The 25,695-nt window shown below is 37.3% G+C and overlaps 2 protein-coding genes across 3 annotated transcripts in view; one reads left to right on the top strand and one right to left on the bottom strand.

The window, feature by feature from the left end:
* Positions 1-8,000, top strand: part of LOC306858622 (stabilin-2-like) — a 34,330-nt gene extending 26,330 nt beyond the window's left edge. Inside the window, exons 62-69 of the mRNA XM_079399238.1 lie at positions 11-176; positions 260-366; positions 450-566; positions 1,711-1,860; positions 1,949-2,197; positions 2,420-2,530; positions 3,539-4,227; positions 7,969-8,000. Coding sequence (XP_079255364.1) covers positions 11-176; positions 260-366; positions 450-566; positions 1,711-1,860; positions 1,949-2,197; positions 2,420-2,530; positions 3,539-3,598 — 960 coding nt within the window. The 3' untranslated portion in view covers positions 3,599-4,227; positions 7,969-8,000. The remainder of the gene's footprint in view (positions 1-10; positions 177-259; positions 367-449; positions 567-1,710; positions 1,861-1,948; positions 2,198-2,419; positions 2,531-3,538; positions 4,228-7,968) is intronic.
* A 349-nt stretch (positions 8,001-8,349) lies between these two features.
* LOC306858621 (liprin-beta-1-like) lies at positions 8,350-24,525 on the bottom strand. Of its 2 annotated transcripts, XM_079399236.1 has the most exons (25): positions 24,338-24,525; positions 19,881-19,962; positions 18,914-19,119; positions 18,246-18,335; positions 17,958-18,071; positions 17,727-17,837; positions 16,993-17,085; positions 16,460-16,577; positions 15,626-15,687; positions 15,196-15,280; positions 14,699-14,781; positions 14,342-14,415; positions 13,907-13,958; positions 13,337-13,496; positions 13,056-13,185; positions 12,853-12,984; positions 12,617-12,767; positions 12,395-12,506; positions 11,608-11,696; positions 11,258-11,377; positions 11,042-11,167; positions 10,785-10,973; positions 10,501-10,659; positions 9,002-9,067; positions 8,350-8,916 (listed from the first exon to the last, which is right to left on the bottom strand). In XM_079399236.1, exons 2-25 carry the CDS (start codon positions 19,942-19,944, stop codon positions 8,839-8,841), a joined length of 2,664 nt encoding a protein of 887 aa, XP_079255362.1. In that variant the 5' UTR covers positions 19,945-19,962; positions 24,338-24,525; the 3' UTR covers positions 8,350-8,838. The 2 variants fall into 2 exon arrangements, with proteins under 2 accessions (XP_079255362.1, XP_079255363.1); XM_079399237.1 differs by lacking the exon at positions 16,993-17,085 and having other exon boundaries at positions 24,338-24,512.
* Positions 24,526-25,695: the final 1,170 nt, after the last annotated feature.

Here is a 25,695-nt window from a genome sequence, read left to right as displayed (position 1 = left end):
TGTCCTGCAGGCTGGTTATAATTTGTGCGCAGCAGGCTGGCTTGACAATGCAAGGGTAGCATATCCCATGAGCTTCTCTAACCCTAAATGTGGCTCTGGACATGTGGGGATTGTGGACTATGGCATCCGCAATAACCTGAGTGAGACGTGGGACACATTCTGCTATAGAGTGAAAGGTAAAAGTCATCATGGGATATATGTGAAGCTGTAAATACAAGCAGGGGTGATTTTGGGTTTAGACGGTTTGTGTGTTTTTCAGATGTGAAGTGTGAATGTAAAACTGGCTACATTGGTGACGGATACTCCTGTACAGGAAACTTGCTGCAGGTTCTCTCAGCCAGACCAACCCTGTCTAACTTCCTGTCTGTGAGTAGAGCTAGTTTATTTGATTGTTTGTTTTTTGTTAAAGCATTGAAATGATTTTGTGTTACTGCTCTGTCTTTTCTTAGCAAATCCTGAATTACTCAACTTCGGCAGCAGGAAAGGAGTTTGTGAATCGCCTAAGTAACATTACTATCCAGTCCACTCTCTTTGTACCTGATAATGATGGTCTCTTTAGCAATCAGGTAATTACCACATCCACCTTTTATACTTTTAGTTTTTGTCACCAATACTTTGCTTGAATTCAAAGTAAAATGTTATTTCACTTTTATTCTCACATTGATGCATGACTTGCACTACAGATTTTAAAAGCGTAATTTATAGAGATAAATATTTAGTGTGATATTATAAAGACAACTTGTCATTGTCAGAATTAAATAATTGGCTTTTATACTGTCAGTATGCTAAAACCGAAGCAAGTTATTAAAACATTATTTTTAAAATTACTTTTTTATTAAGCTGACGGCATTTTTTTTCCTACCAACTATTAGAGTAAAGTTAGATACACTACCATTCAAAAGTGTGGTGGTCTGTAAGATTTTTAATATTTTGTTAAAGTCTCTTCTGCTCACCAAGGCTCCATTATAAGTACAGTAAAAACAGTAATACTGTAAAATATTTTTAGTTTAAAATAACAATTACAAAATGCTAATTTTGTGTTGAAGAAACTTGTTTATAATTAGCAATGTTTTCCAAAACATTTATTTATTTTGTATTTTGTATTTTTATTATTATTATTTTTTGAGTACAAAGAAAAACATTTATTTGAAATGGGAATTTTGTCTTGTCACTTTTGATCAATTTAATGCATTCTTGGTAAGCAAATAATTAAAATGATTAATTTCTTTAAAAAAAAAAGTACTGACCACAAACATTTGAACGTTAGTGTACATGTATGTTCGAATTAATTCAGATTTATTTGTAAGCACTTTTCACAATAAATACTGAGTCAAAGCAGCATATTAAAAATATTGTATTAAACCCTTCATAAATAATGGGTCACATTAACTTTAACAAAAAATAAATGTTTCTTCTCTCTAGTTTGAAAATGGTTGTGGCTAGAAGGGATACAGCTACGGCTGGAAACTATCAATAAATTACATTTTCTACCTATTAAATTGTGTTTTATTAATGCCAACACCTACCCCAATCCTAAACCTTAAAATAATGTAAAAACAGTAATTGTTGTTGTCCAGTGTGAAGAAAAAATTACGCTATATTGATGTGCACATGCCCAGTAGCCGCAGCTGTATCCCTTCTAGACTTAACCTAAGAAGGCCAAACCCCTGTATTGGCCTCCTTAGTTAATGCCTCTTATGTGTTCCGCAGACTTTGAGCGGCAGAGACATAGAGCACCATCTACTGGATGGGAGAGCATTAGTACTGCAGGCACTTATTAACATCACTCATGTCCGAACACGACTAGGACACAGCGTGACCATCACCGGCGTGCCTGATTTCCAAAACCCTCAAATGATGGTGAGGATGCAAACTTGCTTCCATTCATGTCAAATGATTTGAGGATAAACTCTGTTTAATCTGCTTGTTGTAACTCTTATTTTCATAGACCTCCTCGGGATACATCAACGACCGCTATGTCATAGACTCAGACATTTTGGCATCCAATGGGGTCATCCATGTTCTGCAGGGCCCACTGAAAGTACCTCCTCCTCCACCTCCATCCATTCACGCGGCTCATAAGGCTGGGATGGGCATCGGCGTCCTGGGGCTCATCATACTCATCGTAGCAGCTGGATTTGTGGGATACAATTTCTACACACATAAAACAAAGCCATTCCAGTTCCATTATTTTAAGGTAATCCTTGTTTGTGTTCACATTTCTATATCAGGGCTTTCAAAGTTCACTATTAGTGGCTAGATAAGTTATTATTTATTAATAATTTATTTAGAATTAAAACCAAGGCAGAAAGTTTAACAAAATTATTCTACTGAATATCATGCACACAAATTGCTAATTGTGACATTTTTGCCTATATGTGGTGTTTGTTTATACATAATCATTTTATTATATTGATAGGAGGAGGATGAAGATGTGTACCCATCGGAATCCAGTCCAAACATCAGTAATCCTGTATATGACTCTTTACCTGCCACAAAAGAACAAACTTCAACAGTCAGCGAGTCAAACGTAAGAGAAGCAGCTTTAATAGCCAGCAAACACACAACCTTCCCCTGATATTTCTATGTAATATGGTTCCTGTTTGGTTATTTTTTGAGAACCAAAAAGTTCTCTAAGTTCGTTTTAACCAAAAACTAACCTTCCAAGAATGTTGCAGGGAGGTTGTTTTTTTTTTTTTTTAGCCTAAAGGGAACCTAAACAGAATGTTTAATTTTTATAACATAAACTAACTTTCCCTGATTTTTTTTTTTTTGTAATAACCTAAAGAAAATCTATACCAAACATTATGTAACGGTTATTTTTAGATGTTCTTTTTTATAACCAAAATCTAAATTTTCCAAAACTGCAATGTTTTTGAAAATTTAGATTATGGTTATAAAAATTAAACCTATGTTTTTGTAATAACCTTACATTATATTTATAACAATAAACTAACCTTCCCAGAATGTTGCAGGGATGATTTTTATAATCCACACTCCATACACACTTTTTTAAATTTTTTATTTTATTTTATTTTTATAAGCCATAATATCCATACACACTCTTAAAAATAAAGGCTCCATAAGGGTGTTTTTGCAGTGATGCCATAGAAGAACCATTTTTGGTTTCCCAAAGATCCTTTCAGTAAATTAACCATTCTGAAGAACATTTTAAATCTTTTCTGCATTTGAAAGTTTCCATCAATTTTCAAGGTTCTTCACGGAACCATAAATGTCAATAAAGAACCTTTAAGAGAGCAGAATGTTCTCCATTTTTTTTTTTTTACATATAACCTGAAACTAACCTTCCCAGAATATTGGAGGGAAGAATCATTATTATTTTTTTTTTTATTATTGAAACATTTTGGTGAACCACAAATTTCTAGCTGGATATAAGCTTGTTATGGTAGCATAAATGCTGAGAATTTTTATTATGTCTGACAAGACTCATTTTACATTATACCAACTTTCCCTTTTTCGAATGAATGTGTTCAAATTGAAGTACATTAATTTGGATCTATTTTGTCTTTTGTGAAAGGAAGAAGACAAGCATCAAATGATTTCCAGTGGATCCTATGACCTCCTCCAGGACATCTGAAATCAGCACGTTATAAGGAATTATTTGAATCCTTTCTGTTGCAGAGCAGTGGGACATTCGGCTGCAGTTCTCTTCGAGAACACAAGAGGATGCTGTGAACTAACAGCGTTAGTGTTCACAGTGGAACACTAACGCTAGACTGAGAAATCAATCTTCTACTGAGGTTGTGTATGCATGTTCTTTTTTTTTTTTTGGATGAGCGATTATTTGAATGTGTAAATGTTTTGAACTTTGGTAACCACCAGCAGTCTCTAAATTCTGTTGTACTACAGGCATTAATAAATGTCCAACGTACAATGTTTTAAATAACTGCCCTGCTCAAAGCACAAATTAAATGAAAAAGAGATTAACAAAAATTGTGAAATTTGTGAGCTCTGTTTATCTGTTATATGCGTAATAAGTCTTTTGGGGTTGCAATCTTTAATGCATTTGACACGTGCTTAATTATGCAACGCACCTTTAAGTACATGCACCTGAAAATCATTTGCTGTTAAACACAATGGTAAAAGTGTCACAATGGTCAGTATTCGCTGTTGACAAATGTTGTGCACTCTGAATTTTAAAAACTACAAAACTGAATGAATTAAAACCAGAAATTTGAACGAGATGCTGCGGAAGAAGGTTCAGAGGTAAGAGTACATGATTTAAGAATTGTGTAGCCTAAATATTGTCTGTTGAAACCCTTGCCAAACTGCTACTAATCACAGATGTGACAATTTGTTTTAAGGGATAGTTCACCCAAAAAAATAACGATTTCATCATTTATTTACCTTTTTCTCTTGTTCTAATGCCGTGACCTTCTTACTTTTCGGAACATGAAAAGCTCCGGTTCCGGAGTCAGAGAAAAAGATTAAACTCAGTGAAGAAAGTACACAAATATTCTTTGAGGGATTTCTGTGTTTTTATTAATCTTGATTTGTTTCACAATTTGTGAGCAATTCAGAGTGAACTGAAATAATAGTGGCTCATGAACACACAGGCATGCACAGAGACCAACAATCAAGTTAGGATATTTGCTAAATAATATGTAAAATTTCAGTTTGTTCACACGACCGTATTGTATACCCGCAGAACACTTGGAATATACAGCACATGATGCATAAGACCATACTATACTTTTGCTTCTATTTTAAAAGCTTAATGTTAATCGCCATAGACAGACATTAGATGGACAAGAACAATGGAGACATTTTATTTTAATCTCCTTTTGTGGTCCGCAAGAGGGACATACGAGATTAGACAAACTCAAGGGTGAATAAATGATTATTTTCATTTTTGGGTGAACTATCCCTTTAAGGAAAAACATTCCAGTGACGTCAGTAAAGATAGTTTGCGGTTCGATATTCAGATTTCTTTTGGCTATAAATACGCAGTGCGCTGTCATAGACATGCAAATAATACTGCATATCATTCTCCATGATTTGTGAATTCATATGACAGTGTCCTCCGGGCCGAAATCGGGGGGTTTTGTCGTAGGGACCCTTAATTTTATAATGGCTATAGCTCCAAAAATTGGACGCTTGGAAGACTGAAACCGGTGTCATCTTCACCAGCTTCATCTGTGAATTTTTTCACAGAAAAGTCTGTCCACAGACCCCTTGGTAAGTCCGCTATAAGGAAAGTGAAAGAGAGGCGTTCTTCATGTTTAAACTTCTACTGCCAATAAACACGAGTTCAAATTGTGAAAACTTTACCTAAATATAGGTAAATACTGTATATGTTATTTAAGGAAATATAGCAATTGTTCTTTTTACATTTTTTGTATGTTTTTTTAAAATGTACAAATATATTTTGAAAGATATACAAATTTGGGTCAGCTGACCCTTCTCTGAGTCATGTACATCACTATTCTGATCTGTGAAAACTTCCACAGTTTAGTACGGATCAGCTGACCCTTCCCTGGGTCACTAACATCGCTATTCTGATCTGTGAAAACTTCCACAGTTCAGTACGGATCAGCTGACCCTTCCCTGGGTCACTAACATCGCTATTCTGATCTGTGAAAACTTCCACAGTTCAGTACGGGTCAGCTGACCCTTCCCTGGGTCACTAACACCACGATTCTGATCTGTGACATTTTTGATTCACCAGTCTGAAACATTTTAAATTAACAACTTTATTGATACAACTTTAGTGTTACAGGGCTGAGAAAGACATTTGCCTGTAACTTTAAAGATTAAATTAAATTTAAATTATGTAAATACGAGGGGTATTGTTACTATTTGTTTGAGCCAACAATACATCTGAAGAGGAAACCAACAAATAATCCTGACTTTCACATTAACAGTTTTCAGCTTAAATTACTCTTTTTATAATGCTTGTCAACTTCACTGTATTTCACTGATATTTTTAATGAACCTTCCAGATTGATACAAAATGTTGAAAATAGAGTTTGAAAGTCATTAAGTCTTTAACACAACTTATTTTCTGTATTATTTTTAACAGGTATTTGCCATTCCTCATTTGTTTTAGTTTCTGTTTTCCAAAACAACATTGTCTTAGTTTTGACATTTTTAAAGAATATATATATATTTTTTTTTTAAACAGCAAAGTTAGGGTATTCAGTTGCAGTATCATATCATGTGTATATTTACAAAATGCAAAATTTGCAAAACCATGGACTGTTATCCTTGGTCACTGAGTCCACCTCCTTCTGTGTCATTTTTTTTGCGTGGTTTTACCATGCTGGTCTATATACCATACTGATTAATCTGTGATATTTCTGAAACAAACGTGCAGGATTTACCGTAATGAGGTATTCAGCAAGTATTGTTGTGATAGCCTGGGGTAAAAATATGAAAAAAGCATGAAAAGCTGAAGCAATATGCCAATGTAATAACCATGCAGTCGCTCTATTCCACGCGTGATGGATCCCTGCGTCCTCTGAAGGAATTAACGCACAAAAATAATTTGGTCTTTAGAAAAGGGTGGATATTTATTGTAGCCCTTTTTAAATTATTCAGAATATCGTAGATATTTTTTTTTATTAGTTTGTTTTTTAATGTGGAAAAATTGGTTAGCACTTCAGTAGCTGTGAAATGTTTACACTTCAGAATAGCGATGTTAGTGACCCAGGGAAGGGTCAGCTGACCCGTACTAAACTGTGGAAGTTTTCACAGATCAGAATCGTGGTGTTAGTGACCCAGGGAAGGGTCAGCTGATCCGTACTAAACTGTGGAAGTTTTCACAGATCAGAATAGCGATGTTAGTGACCCAGGGAAGGGTCAGCTGATCCGTACTGAACTGTGGAAGTTTTCACAGATCAGAATAGCGATGTTAGTGACCCAGGGAAGGGTCAGCTGACCCGTACTAAACTGTGGAAGTTTTCACAGATCAGAATCGTGGTGTTAGTGACCCAGAGAAGGGTCAGCTGACCCAAATTTGTATATCTTTGAAAATATATTTGTGCATTTTAAAAAACATACAAAAAATGTAAAAAGAACAATTGCTATATTTCCTTAAATAACATATACAGTATTTACCTATATTTAGGTAAAGTTTTCACAATTTGAACTCGTGTTTATTGGCAGTAGAAGTTTAAACATGAAGAACGCCTCTCTTTCACTTTCCTTATAGCGGACTTACCAAGGGGTCTGTGGACAGACTTTTCTGTGAAAAAATTCACAGATGAAGCTGGTGAAGATGACACCGGTTTCGGTCTTCCAAGCGTCCAATTTTTGGAGCTATAGCCATTATAAAATTAAGGGTCCCTACGAAAAACCCCCCGATTTCGGCCCGGAGGACACTGTCATATGAATTCACAAATCATGGAGAATGATATGCAGTATTATTTGCATGTCTATGATAGCGCACTGCGTATTTATAGCCAAAAGAAATCTGAATATCGAACCGCAAACTATCTTTAAAGGAAAGTCAGCCTTACTGGTCGAAATTCCTGAATTTCATGCTGATCTCACTGCACTGAGGCAGGGCTCCGCCTATCAAAATGAATGCACACAAATGGCACATAAATGACAGTAAAAGTATACCAAAAACTCATATCTGATCTGTAGTTCATGCTACTCATGTGTCATATTCCAAGTCTTGTGATGGCACACATTCACTTTGAATGGTGAACAATTTAACTCACTCAGAGTTTGAGTATGTTGAAAAGTTATATGAAACGCACACAAATATGAAAAAATTGTTTTAATGAGTTTTGTGGTATATGATGGAAAAACTTAAACAGTTATGGGTTTTAAACCAAAGTTTCATTTATAAATGGATCATTTCAACTTTTCAGTTTAACTGCAGCAGCTTATATTGACCCACTGAGCTGAAACGGCAATGTCATTTTAAACGTGAATGTAGCTTAAAGGTTGGTCCCTACTTTTTCTGTGCAACCATTTTTTTTTTTTTTTTTCTCTCAGGTGACCCTACACAGGAGGACAAGTGGTTTGGACAACTGATAGAGGACTTAAACAGGTTTGATATTTTTCAGCTTGTTACAGCTTTACATGTAAAACCGTATGCCACTAAGCCTGAAACTTTTGTTTTTCAAAGTTTTCTTCCTTTCACATGGAAACTGACATTTTGTTACATAATTATTTCTTATGTTGTGAAACTGGTTAGTTTCACCAGTTTTTTTTTTGTAATGCAGTTTTTTTAAGTTTAGCAGTTTCATGAACATGAATCACTTTGCAGGATGGTGAGCAGCTGCATTAGCCATTTTTGTTATAGTTTCATAGATTATAATCTTCTAGTTGAACGAACCCAAGACAAACTAATATACATGGTCTAAAAACAGAGATCAGGAAGAAAAGTTTTAATTGAATTTCTTTGACTTACACATGCATAAAACAGTACATAGTACATGGTATTCACTGATATAGTTGTAGTATATCAAGAGTTTGCTGGCAAAATTATACTTTTTCCCTCCCAATAAAATTCCGTAAACATTCAAGTAGAAACCGATAAAAACATGCAGCAAACGGTCACATAAGAATAGCCTAGAGTATAAAACAAAGAACAAAAATCATTCAGAACTGCTGTTTTGATTTGTCGTCTTTGGTTTTTAGCTTGGTGCAAACACTTATAAATACTGTTTTAGTTACTGTATATACTGCAGATCCTAAATTAATAAATAGCATTTCATTGAATTAATTACACTATTGCATTTACTGTGTAATTTTTTTTGTGCTTCACTGTGAGTGGAGCTTATTGCTTTCATAGTAAAAATCACAGTAACCTTCAACTTTTCAAATTTCACAGCTACAGCTTATTGTCATGTTCAAACAGCCTTAGTTCTCATCTATAGCGCTGGTTTCTGGTGAACGGGACGATGCTTCCATGAAGAACTCATCCTCTTTTAGCATGCTCTGGAGAACACAGGAGGAACTGAGGTAAGAACAAGAGAGACCACAGCAGATACAGTGCAGCTGGAATATTGTGTGGTTGTCTTACAGTCAGGTTGTTGATTCCTTCCGAGAATGCACCAATCTGTTGCACTGTGCCTTCAGAGTCCTCCATCTGCACAACAGCATTTAAACAATCTCCAATAATATCCAATTATGACCAGAAAACTTATTAAAAACTGGCAATTTAAATATAATTCTCAATTTAGCTGCATTTCATCTTAAGCCCGGCTCACACTGTGTGATTCTGGCCACGATTTGGCCGTCTGAGACAAATTTTGAAAATCCTAAAAGATTCATGTAATCCTAGGCTAAAATCGGTTGTCTAGATCGCTGGTTTGACATGTTCACCAATGGCCGTTGCGATCAAATTTTTCCTCCGATTAAACTGTCAGTGTCAGATGATTTCAGACACTTTCCTGCAGTGTGACATCTCCTACGACGACCGTCAAGCACTGAACCTGATGAAGCAATTAGCGCGACAAATTCAACTTCGTTATTTGTAAAAACTATAGCTGTATCCGAAATCGCCCCCTATACCCTCAAATAGTGCACTATTTGAGGGGACAGCCATTTTAAGTGGTGTTCGAAACCATAGTGGATGTTCTCGAGTGCACTCATTCAATCCCACAATGCACCGCAAAAACGAGTGTACAAGCGATGTACACTCAACGGCTAGAGAATCCCCAGAATGCAATGAGAGTCGCGCGCCGAGTGAATTCCCGCGTCTCACCAGAAGATGGCGCCCGCAGCTGAATCATCCATCCATTCATTTTAGAAGCGCTCGTCCACGGCGTAATACAACACAGGTACAAATTAATTGTAAATTGACTATTAGGGTTTATACATAATTTCCGTGACTGAGTTCTAGATAAATCCTTTAATCTTACTATTGGAGCTGCCCGTATCAAATGATTATTCAACAGGAAGCAAACTATGCAAAAGCGGCAGTCCTTCCGGTGCACTCAGTGTCCGAATTCACTCACTCGTTTTCATTCACTCCTTCAAGTGAACTATATGAGTGGACTAATGTAGGGAATAGTGAATGAGGGTATAGGGGGCGATTTCGGATACAGCCAATATGTACTAAGTAAAGTTTACTTAGTTTATTTATTAAGGGGCAGGATGTTTAAACTCGAATAACAAAATTACCTCAAGTTCGCTCTGTAGAACTGGAAGTCCATAAAGTCCTCTTTTGCCCAGCCATGACTTGCTCCACACACGTCGTCTTTTTCGTTTTTTTTTTTTTTAACATCACGGCATTGTAATTAACAAAACTAACGCTACACGTTGCTGTTGTTTGCTAGCTACCATTATAGCGAGAGAACGCGGGTCACGTATTGATGACGTAAAACTCCGGACAAGTCTTCTTGAGTACGTCCGTTTTTGTCACGTCTTGACTGTTGTACTGTCTGACATTAAGACAACTGAGATCCTACAGTCTGACATGGGGATCATGTTCGTACAGTGTGACAAGCAACAATCGCAAAAGACTATTAAAAATCGCACAGTGTGAGCCCGGCTTTAAGTAAGTGTAACTGTCCATACCTGCTCCAGTTGATCTAAGCTGCCCTCATATGTACAAAGGCCTTTATTGAAACTGCTGTTCTGAGGCATCGGTACATCCATGGGGCAAACATACTCTTCCATCTCCTCCTGTCGCTTCCGCCTCAATGTCCCGAAACTTCCGAACGACAGACGTCTTGGCTAAAAGGAGGAGAGGATGGTAAACAACAGGTAAAACTTTGTCAGCATGCTGTTATTAATTACAGTTGTATTCCACATAAGTGCCATTCAAAGACCCACAGGCAACCTTACACACAGTTACTTGCCTTAACTTTGGCTGTAGCTGTCAAGACCGTGTAGTCTAGGTTTGCGAGATACTCCTGCTTCAGCCTTTGTGCCTCTGAGCCAATCAGAAGATGGAAGTTGGTTGCAAGGTGACGCCTCAACAGTGTTTTATTTGGTGGGATGTTAAGAAGCAGAGCCATTGTCTCAAAATTGAAGCGAGGCTCTAAAACCTGAGAAACGCAGATTAAAAAAAACAACTTGAATAGAAATGTGATGTCTTCTGCTCCACTGCACATACCATTAGGCCGCCGTGGACTCCACTTCCTCTCAGGTTGGGTGCATACTCTGCTAGATCCACTGAACGAAGCCACTCCATCACCCTGTGATTGGTCCATTGACAGATTTCTGCTGGCGTGGGATTATTCTAATCAAAGAGGAATAAATACAGCAAAAATCAAAGTCGTATTCAAAATGAATGGAGCTAAGCGTGGTAGTACGTGGCACGGTGTGCTACCTCTATTGGTCGGCGACGGAGGCAGCTGGGGTCATAGCGGTTGATACGTAGCACCTGAATGGCCCTCTTAATACTGAGATGGTGAAGCACACTGCCCACTTTCAGTCCCAACAGGTCATCCTAACCAATGATATCCAGACAAAGTTAACCTTAGTATTATATTTTCCACAAAAAAATTAAGAGGTAAAAACTGTTACCAACATAACTGATTATTTTCTTGATCAGCATATAAGAATGACTTCTGAAGATTAGAATAATGGCTGCTAAATATTTAGCTTCACCGGAATAATTTTAAAATATTAAAAAGGTATTGAAATAGTATTATTTAGAGTTATTTATTTGACACATACCACAGTCATGTAGTGAAGCATGCGCCCATCCACTCTGCCCTCATCAAACTGAGATTTATACTGAGGTAGGCCAATGTCATCCAGCCATCCTTTGAGATAATTTCAATAATATTGATACTCACACTTTGTAGTAATGTTAATGGTGCAAATAACATTTGTAAATCAACCGTATTCAGACATCTGGCTTAAGGGATAGTTCACCCAAAAATGAAAATTGTCATTACTTACTCACCCTCATATCGCTCCAAACCCGTAAGACCTTCGTTCATCTTCAGAACACATTTAAGATATTTTTGATAAAATCTGAGAGCTTTCTGATCCTGCATAGACAGCAAAGCAACTGACACGTTCAAGGCCTTGAAAGGTATTAAAGACATTGTTAAAATAGTCCATGTGACATCAGTGGTTCAACCATAATATTATGAAGCTACGAGAATACTTTGTGCGCAAAGAAAACAAATAACTTCAATAATTTCTTCTCTTCCGTGTCAGTATTCGCCACATGTTCAGGAGAGTACCATGACTCTCAGCTGAACCACTCATGACACATGGTCTAGTTTAACAACGTCCTTACTACCTTTTTTGGGACTTGAACGTTACTGTCTATGCAGGGGTCAGAAAGCTCTCAGATTTGATAAAAAACATTAAATTTGTGTTCCGAAGATGAAAGAATGTCTTGCGGGTTTGGAACGACATGAGGGTGAGCAATTAATGACAGAATCTTCATTTTTGAGTTAACTATCCCTTTAAACATTTTAGTAAAAAAAAAACCCTGATTGTTACTTACGAGTAACCCAGTTGTAGTCTAGTTTACCCATGGCATCTTCCTCCTCGGAGCCCAGCGACTGAAGAGCCAGCTGCAGTTTCTTTCTGTGTAGAGGATGCCTGATACCCATTTCCTGAAGCACAGACAGAAATGTCATACATCACACAGAATAACCTAAACTTACAAATTAAGAAATAAAAGTATGTGCATGCATATTTGAAAATGTGAGGCTTTTCAGAAGACCTTTTCCAAATCATGCTGAGACGCCTTCAATAATGTCTGCCCAGAGCTGATCCACTGCTGAGCTTGATTTACATACAAGTCCAGTCCCTGGGTCTGCAGCCACTCGCACACCTGCTCTTTACTCCAGCGGGAAAATGGGCTGTCCAGCTCACTGAGAGAGACATTTACAACATTACATGTTGAAGTACTTGGAAAAAACGAAACGAAAGAACTCTTAACAAACAAACTGTATGTACTTGTTATTGCTTCGCTGCAGATCACGTGACCAGCCCAGTCTGGGTCCCGCTGTGGCTCGGACTCCCCCTCTCTTAAACGCTGCCTCTGGAGAATCGTCCAGGTCATCAGAGGTGGACTGACTTCTCTTCATTCTGATGCAAGGGTTATAAAAGTTAATATCTTCATTTTAATAGACAGTGGAGTTTGTTAATATTAAAAATACCTTCCAAATAACTTCATGATCCCCTTTGATTTCTTCTTCCCTTCAGGCAAGTGTCTCTCTAATGTTTTCGGCTTCCGAGTTTGCACTCCGGCCAAATCCAAGTGCTCAGTCCCCTTACGCTCTCCTTCAACTGCCAAGCCAACATATAATCAATTCATTAATAGGATAAATCCTCCAAGATTCCAAAACTGCCAAGAAATGTGCATACGTCATTTCATGCGTTTATTAAAGTCAAACTTTTCATACAAAATGTTTTACAGAAAGAGTTTGGCCTCACTCACTCAGATTGGGAGCGGTGCTTGTCATCTTGTTGCCTCTGATCTTGAAAAAGCCTCGTCCAAAAGAGGAACGTATTTTTTTAGAGCCAAAACTCTCATTCCCCCCTGAGCTGGGCTGAGTCGGGGAGATTGATGGAGAGCCTCCATTTGTACCGGCTTCATCCTAAAATATTACAAGCAAGTTGCAGTTCTTGGTTAAGATATTTCAGTTTTCGTTTTGCCAAATGATTGTCTATACAGTTCTAATAATAATAAAAAAAATTGGATGCTTCATTTATAAATATTAGCATAATTTATAAAAAAGTGTCCATTGCAGCTATGAAGTCGTTTTATTGTAAATAGAGCTTTTTGTCAGGCTCATGTTGAAGAACTTGTAAAGTGTGCTGGCTTGGGTGATGTGAAGTGCTGTAGGGGATACCATTGTGCTTACATGAGAACAGTGACAGAAGTGACCGAGAGCAGAGTTTAACCAACAGGGGGTGACAGAAACCTACATATGCAAATCTCCAACCTTTTTACAGGCTCTTATTAACACATCTAATTCATAATTTCTCATATATACTAAGTTGGTACCTCATCATTGCTTGTCAAACGAGACCTTTCAGGCTGCTGTACTTCAAAGACACTGAAAAAGCATAAGGAAGAAATCAAAACGATCACAAATTTAATAATGTAACAAAAATGAATTGCAATAAAAATGAGCAATAAAAGCACAAATCCCTGATATGGAAGATACGATGAATTTTATAAGTTTGTTTTTATTTGTTAATGTTCATGATTACGTTAATTTTCTTTATAATAATAATAATAAAAATATTGTTAATTTTAAGGCCCATCATGTACACTATTTATTGAAAGTGCCTGAAAATCAATACAGCTTTGAATATAGTCAGTTTTATCTATTTTTTTCAATATCAACTTTATTCCCCAGCCATGCAAAATGCTTGAACGTCAATATATCTTTATATGAACACAGTTTAAATTAATGTCTACAGAAAGTAAACAGACCTGTCAGTGGTCTCAGCTGCAGGTTTGTGTGTGGTCACTTCAGGGAGCAGTTCTGAACATGGAATGAGCTGAGGCTGTGAGAGAAACAACAACAAAACAGTGAGAAAAGTATATTCCCTGAGGAGTCAGATTTCAGTGGACAAGAGGAGCAGGCAGGCAGTCTGAAATGACCTGAAATCACAGGATGCTGTTCCCAAACAAAAACAACAGAGATGTTCCCCGTCAAAAAAAGGTTATGGTTAAATTGTTATTCTCTGTCAGACCATCACAATGAAAGTACTGCAAGGAGTGGGTCTAAAAGGAAGTCTGAGGAACATCCTGTGTACATAAACCGTGTGTGTGTAAGACCCTTCATACTTCATCAGTTTCCTCTGTGCCTCCTGTGGAGACCATCTCGGTGTCACACAGCCCTTCTCTGGTCTCCTCGTCCCTGGGTTTGTCTGGGAAAACAGCACAAGTCATAAGACAGGATAAATCAGCCAGGCTATTAGACTGAGATGCAGATAAAAGCTTTCTTGGAAATATTGTTGAGATCAAAATCTTTTGCCTAAATGTCATAAAGAGACCAGAAAAAAAAACACACACGTGGTACTGATTAAAGCAATGTCATTTAAAATATTACTGGACTCATGTTACTTGTAAATGTAGAGAACTGCTAAAGATCAGTGGTTTTACATTATAGCAGAATTTATAGAAATGGAAAGGCTTACGTACTTATTCTCAGATTTCAACAGGTTTCTATTTAGTGTCAAGGAGATATTGTTGTAATTGTTTATAGTGTGCCATTGCAATATGAAAATTTTTTCTCAAAAGGAAATAAAACAAAAGACAAAAATGTGGCAAGAACATCTCACCTTTTGATGGCTCCACGGACATCACCATATCTTGAACTCGCTTAAAACGGATCAGAGACTGCTGCAGCTCTTTTATCTTCAAATCCTAAAAAGATTCAGATTAAAACTGTAAAATTGATTATCTAATGAAATACAAATTAATATTGTAAAATATTACATTTGCACAAAAAGAACAGCTTTTATTTGAAATTAATTTGTTTGGCCGCTTCTGGTCAATTATATGCATACATGCTGAATAAATGTATTGTATAAAAAACCCTTTTGACTGGTACGGTCTATATAATATCTACTTCTACATGCATACATCTAGGCAAAGACTAAGATTATGGAGATGGTTTCATTAGAAACCAAAGTGTGTGAAATAATGTGTGTGCTAGCAGGTGGTTGATGTGATCTTCACAGCAAAATAGCAGGACATCACATTGTTTACCTTCTCTTCATTAGCAGCCTTCAAAGACTCAACGGCACTCCTCATTCTCTGCACCTCCATGTCTGAACACACAAAAACAAATCCAGAGATAATATCCTATGGCATACTACAGCTAAGCATTTCAGAACAAGACTGAGGCCTTTGATACATTTTTGCGTGTCTGGAATCACTAAAATAAACACCCCAGAAACTGCATACTCGTCATTTTGGAAGTAAAGATGATTTGCAGTCAAGAATAAATATTGAGACAATTCAAGCACTTCTAGCAGTTATAAGAGCAGGGGAGTCTGCAGCCAAAAGCAGGTCACCATCAATCAAAAAGCGTGTCTAGACGTGTAATACAAACCTTCATATACCTCATACATTCAACACAGTTTTTCTTGAGCTTACAGTGTGCTGGGATAGTTTCTCCTTTATAACGCAAAAATGTTTTTGTTCCTGTGCCATGCAGTTAATAGTGGATTAAATAGCTGCATAATGTGTCTGTGCGAGACTCCCTTTAGAGGGTGTACACAGTGGAGTCCAAAAGTCTACGACTAGTCACGTTTTCCACTCATCCAACTATTTATGCCAATAAGCGTAAACAATGATGTTGAATGCAAAAACACATGAAACATTGATAATTGAATTTTTTACAGATCACAAGTTAGAATAAACCAGATCAAATCTCACATCTACGTAAACAATCCACAATGTACCCATGTATACAAGAAAAAAGATCCAGTCAATTATTTTCTGTATTACATTATTTTAAATTAGATTGTGAATCCCCTCTAGTTACATTTTGAATTGACTTTGGCATGTTGTTGATAAAGCAGAATGTTCATATTGTACCTTTCTCTCTGCTTTGTGACTGTTCTGTGTTTGGGGCTTCTGGCATAGCCTGGTCCTGAAGTCTTCTAAGTGCCTGTTCTCTCTCCTCCAACTGCCTTTGTAGTGATATCAGCTCCTCCTGACCAATAAAAAAAAAAAAAACGCAATTAAAGCTCCCAGGACATTCCAGAACTAAAATAAGCTCACAATGTGCCAACCCCAAATTTACTTTGCTCAAATGTACTTATCAACTAATATAGCATTGTCAAAAAATAATGGGAAATGCCATTTCAAAGTATGCAAGAAACAAAACTGAGTGGCAGAATCAAGATTTTTCATGAATCTGTCCAGCTATGTGAATTTATCCTGCGTTGAGCATGTGGATAAAGTTCATTAGCTTGGAACATTCCAGTGACTAGTCATGAAGGTTAGGGTGAACTAAACCAGGATTTCTCTGTATGGTTAAGGGATTCATAGACAAGTGCTTGCTGTTACACTTCACTGCTGTTAATCTTATGTTGTGTAATTATCACCTGACCATGAGGCACTCTTACTTTGGTAGAGTTAAGACTTCTCTCATATTCTTGTCTCTCATCCTCCATAGAGGTCAACTGAAGGCGCATGTCTTTCATATCCTGATAAAGACTCTAAGGAGAAAGACCATGATATCCAGAAGTCAAAGAGTCAAAAATAATTTTGTGCCTTGTAATGCTAAATGCTTTGAGTGTTATTGGACGAGTAGGCCAAAAAATACCTGAAGGACACTAACAAAGCAGAAAAAAACCACTGAAACGGAGAACTTAAAATTATACAAAAATAGAATCTATATTTTCATCAAATACAGAGGAAACCTAGCCCATTCTTTTGGTCTACTGTGGATTTCTGGTTTCTGAAACTCCCCTACGGGCTCATGCAAGTGAGAGAAAGCTGAATGGGTCCAGTGTAGCGTGGACTCAAACGGGGCAAAAAACCCCCCAAAAAAACAAAAACAACGGCTTTATAACAGGAAATGGCTCTGGCACTCTGTTTTGCTCTCACCCTCTGCTGGATAAAGCTGGGGGCTTAAGCAGCAATGAATGTCACTATGGAAACCACAGGGTGGTCAAACCATAATAGCCAGGTTTAATTTCATTAAATGTTCAGATTGTCAGTACAGTACATTCTGTTCTGCATTCAGAGCACTTTCAAGGTTCTGATTAATGACTGGAGACTGCAATTTATTAGGCTTGTGGGAATCTGTGCCCTATGAAATTTCACAGTGGTGATGGTGCAAACATGTGCTCCTTACCTCACTTTCTCTGCAATCCCCCTCTGCAGCAGCTAGCTTTAGTTTCAGACTTGATACCTCGGTCAGCAGTTCCAGTTTCTCCGTCTCTAAATCACTTCTGCTAAGCAGCTCCTACACACAATTTGTATATTAGATTTAGTTTTTTGGAAATCTATTACTTTAATACTGACCACTCTTAAATGCACTGCACTTCTGTTATTGGACATAAGCTTATAAAAAGAGATCACACACCTGCTGTAGTAACTCTTCTGTAGCATTCAGTTTCATGCGGTGTTCCTCAAGGCTCAAGTCTAGGTCCCTTATTTTTTCTCCTTGAACTTCCACCTGGTCTGTCAGAACACTTACCTGGGGGATCAGAGTGGATACTTATTGAGTTGTGTGTGATGTGCGTCATTTAGAAACTACAATTGCCGCATTCAAACTGACAGATAATAGAAAAGCAGAGGCACACAACTTAAAATCTGACAAGAAAATCCCACACAACACACAAAGTCTCTCAACTTGGTTATAACAACACACCTGGAGCACTAGACATTCTTTGTCACTTTCCAAGCGAGAGAGTCGCTCCTGGTAGACCAAATCCCCTGCTGCAGATCCATGACCATTGGTCTGGAAACATAAACAAATCCTCAGAGTGTAGTTTTAAACTACATTAAACATGCATGGAAACATTTCCAAATATCATCTTTGAAATAGAAGGCTCTGAACAGGCAACAAAATGCAGTGAAATGAACTGAAATGACCATATTCAGTCAAACGCCAGTGGGACCTGAAAAAGAAAATCACATGCTGCCATCGGTGAGTCATGTGGGGTTCATACAGATGATACTCTGCTAAATGAGATGCATGTGAAAGTTTTGCTGCCCAGGAGTGGAAATTTCACAAAGCAAGCATGCTTCAGGTTGAATATGGAAAAAGGGCCCAGGAGCAGAAACGTGCTTAATCCAGATGAATCATGACTGGAGTTAAGGATGGAAAACGCAAAGGGAGAACATCTTACGTCAGACTTACAGACGAATACATTATATGAAAAAAAAAAAAAAGAAGTCAACAGTATTTTCCTTCAGAGTCATTTTTGCATCAAACTGCTTACAAAACTTCAGCCAAAAAAATGCAATTATTTTAAAATAAACTTTAAAGATTCCTATTTTAGCCTCTTTTTAAAAACATGAAACATGAAAACCCACCAGCCTGCTTTGTAGCCACTCCATCAGACCCTCAGCTGTGGTTTCGGACACCTGACTGCACAGACTCTCCTTTTCCTCGGGATCCATCAAGTCCAACGCAGCCCTCAGGTCCTCCAAGAGGTGCAGCACCCGAAGGCTGCCCAGGAATGGTGAAGTTGGTGGCTGACAATCAAAGAGGCCATTGGTGTAATTCATAGCCTTAGAACCTGAGGCAAGTGCAGGAATGAGAATCAGTGAAGGAATTCTGGGATGAGTCAAAATTACTGGGTTCAATGTACAATTGAATAGACTGTAATATAGTGCACAAACTGAATAGACTACTTCTATTTTTATTTTTTTGAACGTGACTGTGTGGTTGTATTCCCTAAAAATGAACAGAAAATGAGTGAGTAAATGCCTGAAATTATTTATTTTTAAATTGAATTCTTGGGTGAATTCACTTTAAATCTGCATGTTTTGCTGTAGTTACTTTCAGCACTCTCCAAAACAAAACACAGGTTGGATGACTGAGACCGCACTGCTCGAGTGGCTTATTGTCAGATGATATAAACAGTGGGACGTCCACTGCCATAATTACAGACTGAATGGAAAAGCATAACCTTCAAGAGACTCACTCTTGCTCCAAGCAAAGACATTCATTTTTCTCTGATGTGTCCCTGATGTTCCCAGAGGTGGACAATATTGTGGTCACATACTGAATAAGCATTAGATTTCATCAGTGCTGAAATAGTGGAAAAAGCTTGTAATGTCGCTCACTGCGCATACTCGCAGTTCTCACAAATCGACAGTGCAGATTTATTTTCCTTGAAAGTTTACGTATGTGCATTGACCCTAAAAATTCTTTCAAATAATTTGTCTTATTTTTTTCATAAATGACTACACTGTTGATGACTGTGTAAAACTGCAAATAAAGAAAAGAAAGATTAGTTTTTGTACATCGTATTTCTCATTTATTTAGTAGTTGTACCTGCAATGATTCCATCCATCTGCTCCAGAGCAGCTGCCAACATTTCACTCGCGTCGCACATCATGATCACCTTTCTTGAAACCTGCAAATGTAACATCTAAAAGGTAAGCAAGAACATTGCTATAAAAAAGAAAAAAATCCTGCTTTCCATCTATCTGATGTTCTCTCTCCTGTCTGGCACTAATATGAGGCGTTTCTTGTCCCACTAAGCAGAATGGGAGGACTCATGTGTGGGATAATGGCACAATTCTCCCAGGATTTTTCTCCACTGTGCGTTGGAATGTTTGGAATTCCAGACCTTCAAAACAAAGTCCCACAGGACTCATGTCCAGCCTGTTACTGCCACTGGCCTACAGCTTGACAGAAGCTTCCCTTCTCCACCCACCAGGGTGGATCCCTGAATGAACCCTTTAATTACAATTTCAACATTAATTTATATTAGCAAGGCAAATTAAATCTAATAGACGGCTATGCCTCACTTATGAACAAGTCAAAACATGCATAAGCAGCTGCTAAAATGTGTTTACAAAAAAAAAAAATCATACCACAATCCTTAAGGTATGCAAGACAGTGCTGTTTTTGTTAACTAAAAATAAACTAATAAAACTACTAAAATAATTTCCAATAATTCAAATAAAAATAAAATTGAATGAAATAAAATGAACTTTGAGATAAAAACCCTAAATAAAGTTTAGCAACTAACTGACATAAATTAAAGGTAAATATTACAATTATTTACTAAATATAAGAAACTAACAAAAAGGGGAAAAAATACTAAAATGAACATTTTAAAATAAGCTCAGAGAATATGAAGAAATGCATTTCTTTAGATTCTACAAATATTAAGAAATAATACTAAAATAACACTGATGCAGGAGGGTCAAACAATTGTTATTTTTGTTTAAAATGTATTATTAAATTGCATTTAGTTATTTAACCATAATGTTTTAAATTCTAATAGATATTCACATTATGAATAATATAACTTCAGGCTTATAGGCTAAGGGATGTCAAAGCAGAATACATGGTTCTCAAGACGCAAGTCCTACTAGTTTAATAGCTCCATTACAATATGATTTTGAAGGAAACTCAAAACAGATTCATTGCAATGGTAAAAGACATCCTTCTGAATTTGAATGGATTTTACAGCAGTGCTATAAAGGGGGATGAACACAAATTGAAAGTTTTACTATGCAAACTATCTAAAAAAAAAAAAAAAATTACAAAAACTACATCAGTTGTTTGTTGGACAACTAATAAAACCATACTGACCCATCACTATATAGGACTACACTGCTGGTCACAATTACAAGCTATAACAGTGGGGTAAAACACTCCTAAAATTACAGACTGCAAGAGAGCTGGAACTCTCAACAACACAGAGGTCTTTGTTTGTCCATTTACCACCAACCCCGAGAGAAAGAGCGCAGAAACAAGCTACATTCTCATTCTAACTTGAACCTATTCAGTTATGACCTAATCTGATCAACGAGGACTGCAGAAAGGGCAAGACCAGCCCACGTCACTTCACAGTTTTTATGTATCAAGAAGAGCAGACCAGGGTTTTGTTTATGGATATTAGATTTTGTTGGGTCAATGAGTTTTTTGTATACAACGCTTGTTCAAAATACACTGCATAGATAGCTATTATTTGCTTAGAAAAAAAACTACTGTTTTAGAGCCCAATGACCAAATCAAGCTTCTGACCACAAAACAACCAAATCCTGACTGAAACTTCAATGATGAATGAAAGTGCTAAAATAAGTTAAAATCTACTGGATTTGAACTGACATTCAGATCCATTACAACCTGTAGAAACACTAGCCAAAGTGGAGGTACGCTCAGCTTGAAATTCACAGCTTTTCCAGTTACTTTTGGCTAAGAGAAAACATTCTCCACATCCCTGGAGGGAAAAGGAGCTGTATTTAGTCAGCTGCCTGCATCACCTCCTTTTGGGAAGCCCTGGATAGCTGGCAGTTTCTCCAAATAGTGCAAGTAGAAAGTCTGAAAGTGAATATTTGCTTACTTCAGAAGAGTTAATCAGGGATGTAATTTAACCAGTTTAAGATTATGAAATCAGAAATCAATTATATGACTCTCAGATCCTTCATACCATATATTATTGCATTTGTGTATATATATATCTCACACACACACACGTATACATATGCATACATACATATACATACACACACACACACAATGCTCATGTTCATATGCTCTATACCTTTTCTGCATTCACATTCTGACCCAACAAAAATAAACTAAGCTCAAGTTTGACACGCATACATCCACTCTGATGAGAACCAGCTCTGATCTGCCTGGACAGAAAATCATATGGATAGAAGTGAGCCCCTCGTGATAGTGTGGTTTGTTCTTTGGCTCAAAGCACACTTTTGAACAATACTTTCCAGTAGTAAACGCAACAGATTTTAATCAGTCGCAAATGGACTGAGGAATTACATTTCAAATGGAAAGAGGGGAAAAAGCAGTTGGGTTGACTTAATTGGCTGTATATTTTGTCTGAGCCAGAGGCCCTATATTGTGTACCATGCACCAATCGTTCCATGACCCAAATGACCAGCTCTATCGTGAACCTCCCCCTTCTCCCAGATTCCTGAAAAACTCCTCCAGATGTGCGCTCCCTCTCACATACCTTCACAATCAGCACTTCCTCAAAACATAGATATCGTACAGCCTGCCCTCAGGCCAAAGCACTGTCAAGCCCCTCATGCAAATTAATTCAAGTGTTTTACTAGTAAATATACAATGAATCAGCAGATCGCATATTGCCTTAAAGGGTTGTTAACCAAAGCACTGTAGGAGGGACGGTCGCAACTAGCTGGGTTGGTGCCCAGACAGGCCTACCAGTACAAAGGTAGAAGTCGTTTTGATTTATTTACGTACTCTGACGTTGGCCAGATGTGGAGATGGGGGATGGAGTGGGGGTAGTCTGAAAAAAAAACAACCCACTGCCCGTGCCGTTATCCAGGCTGAGCCTCGTCCCAAATACACCCAATCCCTCAGACGGATCGTGCTACTAAGCTTTACGCTATACAAACACACAGATGTGACACATATGTGGCCTTCGGCATTAAAATAAGCTCCTAGTGCTGAAGTCCCATCCGCAACTAATCATTCAGCTGGATGTTGGAGTGTGCAAGTTAAGATTTCTGCATAGAAAATTTAGCTTTGAGTTCCTGAATGAAAGTAAAAGCATGTCTCGTATCACTTAGCTTGATAAAGTGCTTTAGAGCAGCATTCCTCTTAAAGAGGAGTGAGCTGTCAGCCGATAAAGACCAGAGACACATCACTAACTGTACATCAGTGTTTCCCAACCATTTGTATGCCCACAGACCAATCAGTAAAGCCCTTAACCGACAATCCAAAAATGTCTTATTCACTTTGGGATCATGTAACATTATTACTAACGTTAAAAACCCATCCACACAAATGTATAAACGTGCAGACATGAAACATGTTGTATGATTAAAAACATCCCAGAAATAACAGAATATTTCAGTTGTTTGAATCTATTTGTCTGTTTTATAGATTCAAGTAAATACACAATGCTTCTGTGACTTAATCTTATACTTACTGCATGTGATCACAGATTGCTAGAAATAGATCACTAACCTGTGAACACTCACAACAAAGATAAATGCATTATAAAAAGTTTACATTAATTTCAAAAACAAATGGCTGCATTGATAATGCTTTGATTCTGACATTGTCTGTGGTTTGCACAAATGAATACAAGGAAACATGTGGAGGACAAGCTAGGAGGAAACATCTGACACACACTTCAAGCCTGCATGGGAGCAATCTGGGGTCGTATATTTGAAGAATAAAAAAAAAAATAAAAAAAAATCCCTGATGTCATAGCTGACCTTTTCCCACTGTGAAAGGCCACAGTTCCACCCTGGAAGTTACAGTAAACACAGGATATATTTACATGTTCCAGGTTTAAAGTCTTTACAGCACCAGGTTAAGACAGTCCTTTTACTTTATTGTGTGAACAAATGACCAACTTCACAAGTACCTTCAGATTGAGAATTCAGTCACACAACCAAATGTCACAACCACGCCACAAGCAAATTCAGCTTCCACAAAAAAATAAATGTGGCATTGTCCAACAAAAATACACATTCACAAGTTAAAAAAGAAATAAAGTTACTGTAGCTCATGCCCTAAAAGAGCATAGATCTCTAGTTAATCTGTTATAAACGTAAAAAATAGGGATTTTGTACAAATGCATTCATAAAATGTTATTTATTTAACATCTTTTAAGTGTAGTTAAGAAAAAAAGACAAAGAATGAATAAACAGAGGAAAAAAAAACAAAAAAACAAGCATCATTCTAACAATCTTAAAACGCGTAAACGACTCTCAGGTGCGATACAGATGAAGCGCATTATTGTTATTTAATCGCTTTTTCAAATATCGTAAATGGGTTACCTTCTAATGTAATGAGAGTCCTATCGGTTTTCGAAATGATTAACTTCCTTCAGTAGACGTGTGTGACCGAAAACAACAGATATTTCCGAGCGTCCCTCATATTAATGTTTTCAAATGAAGTTGAACGCGTCTCCGAGAGCAGCGGCGAAACTTTAGGAGTTGTGCGCTCGAGTGCGCATGCTCCTGCTAAACCAATCACAACCACAATACCATCCAAAATTATTAATTACCTTCGCAGAAAACTCCAAGCAGGGCTCGCTGCAGGTCACAAGATCCAAGGGGCGTGGTTGGATCCACATCTAGGGGGTGGAGATTGGTAGGTGGATATGGGGTGGGTTTAGGGATCATGGGGTGGAGATGGGTAGGTTTAGGGGTGGATACGGGGTGTTTTTAGGGATCATGGGGTGGGTTTAGGGATCAGGGGGTGGAGATGGGTAGGTTTAGGTATATGTAAGGTGGGAGGAGCTGTATCTGGATCCAACCACGCCTCCTAGATCTTGTAGGCTGCAGCTCGAAAACTCAGTAAATACTTATAATTTTACATGCGTGAGCCTTCAGGGTTCTGATAAAGATTGATAATGCAATAAAATATTACCTCCACAGAAACGGAATTAGTGGAAAGAATAGAAAAAAGAGGGCTTTTCGACAAGAGGGTCAGGTATGATTCCAAAACAATAATCTAATTAAACTATCCACTGTCTATTTTCAACGAATCTTAGTTGTAGTTTCTTAGATGTTCTCATTCAAATTAAATTAAATTACTGTTGCTAAAACGTAAGCCGGCGGCGATAACACGTGGTACCCTTTTTGTTTATTTCTTCTGCTCAGGCTTGACTAATCACCGTTGTTTGTACAATTTAAATTTATATCATTTGTAATTTAACTTTTAATTAATCTATACGTCCCTTTGTTATAAGCAGATTGATGTTTTTGGACTAAATAAATAAATAAATCAAATAAAATGGCCCTTTCTTCCAGTGAGAGCTTTTAGATCCATTGCATGTAGGCCTACTAAATGTTTTGCTTTATAATCATTTTCATTAAGGATTCATTATTAAATATACAATGCTAAGAATGAAATAAAAAAGTTACATGATAAAGTATATGAATAAACACGTTTACCTAGCCTATTTGAATATGCACGAACTAGTATTATAATATAATGCTTGTTGATGTTAGTAATGAGAGTTACTAAAAAGGTTTCCAAAATTTTCTGATATGAAGTCATCTGCAAGTAAAGCTCCCGGCAAACGGATAAATATCGCCCTCTTGTGGATATTAATTATTTTTTTTATAGTACGCAGTACACAGTGTCACCACATTTCCCATTTGATATCCTCATCTTATTTCCCCTATTG

This window comes from Barbus barbus (assembly GCF_936440315.1).
Source record: "Barbus barbus genome assembly, chromosome: 39".
NCBI lineage: Eukaryota > Metazoa > Chordata > Actinopteri > Cypriniformes > Cyprinidae > Barbus > Barbus barbus.
This window is presented reverse-complemented; position numbering and strand designations above follow the sequence as displayed.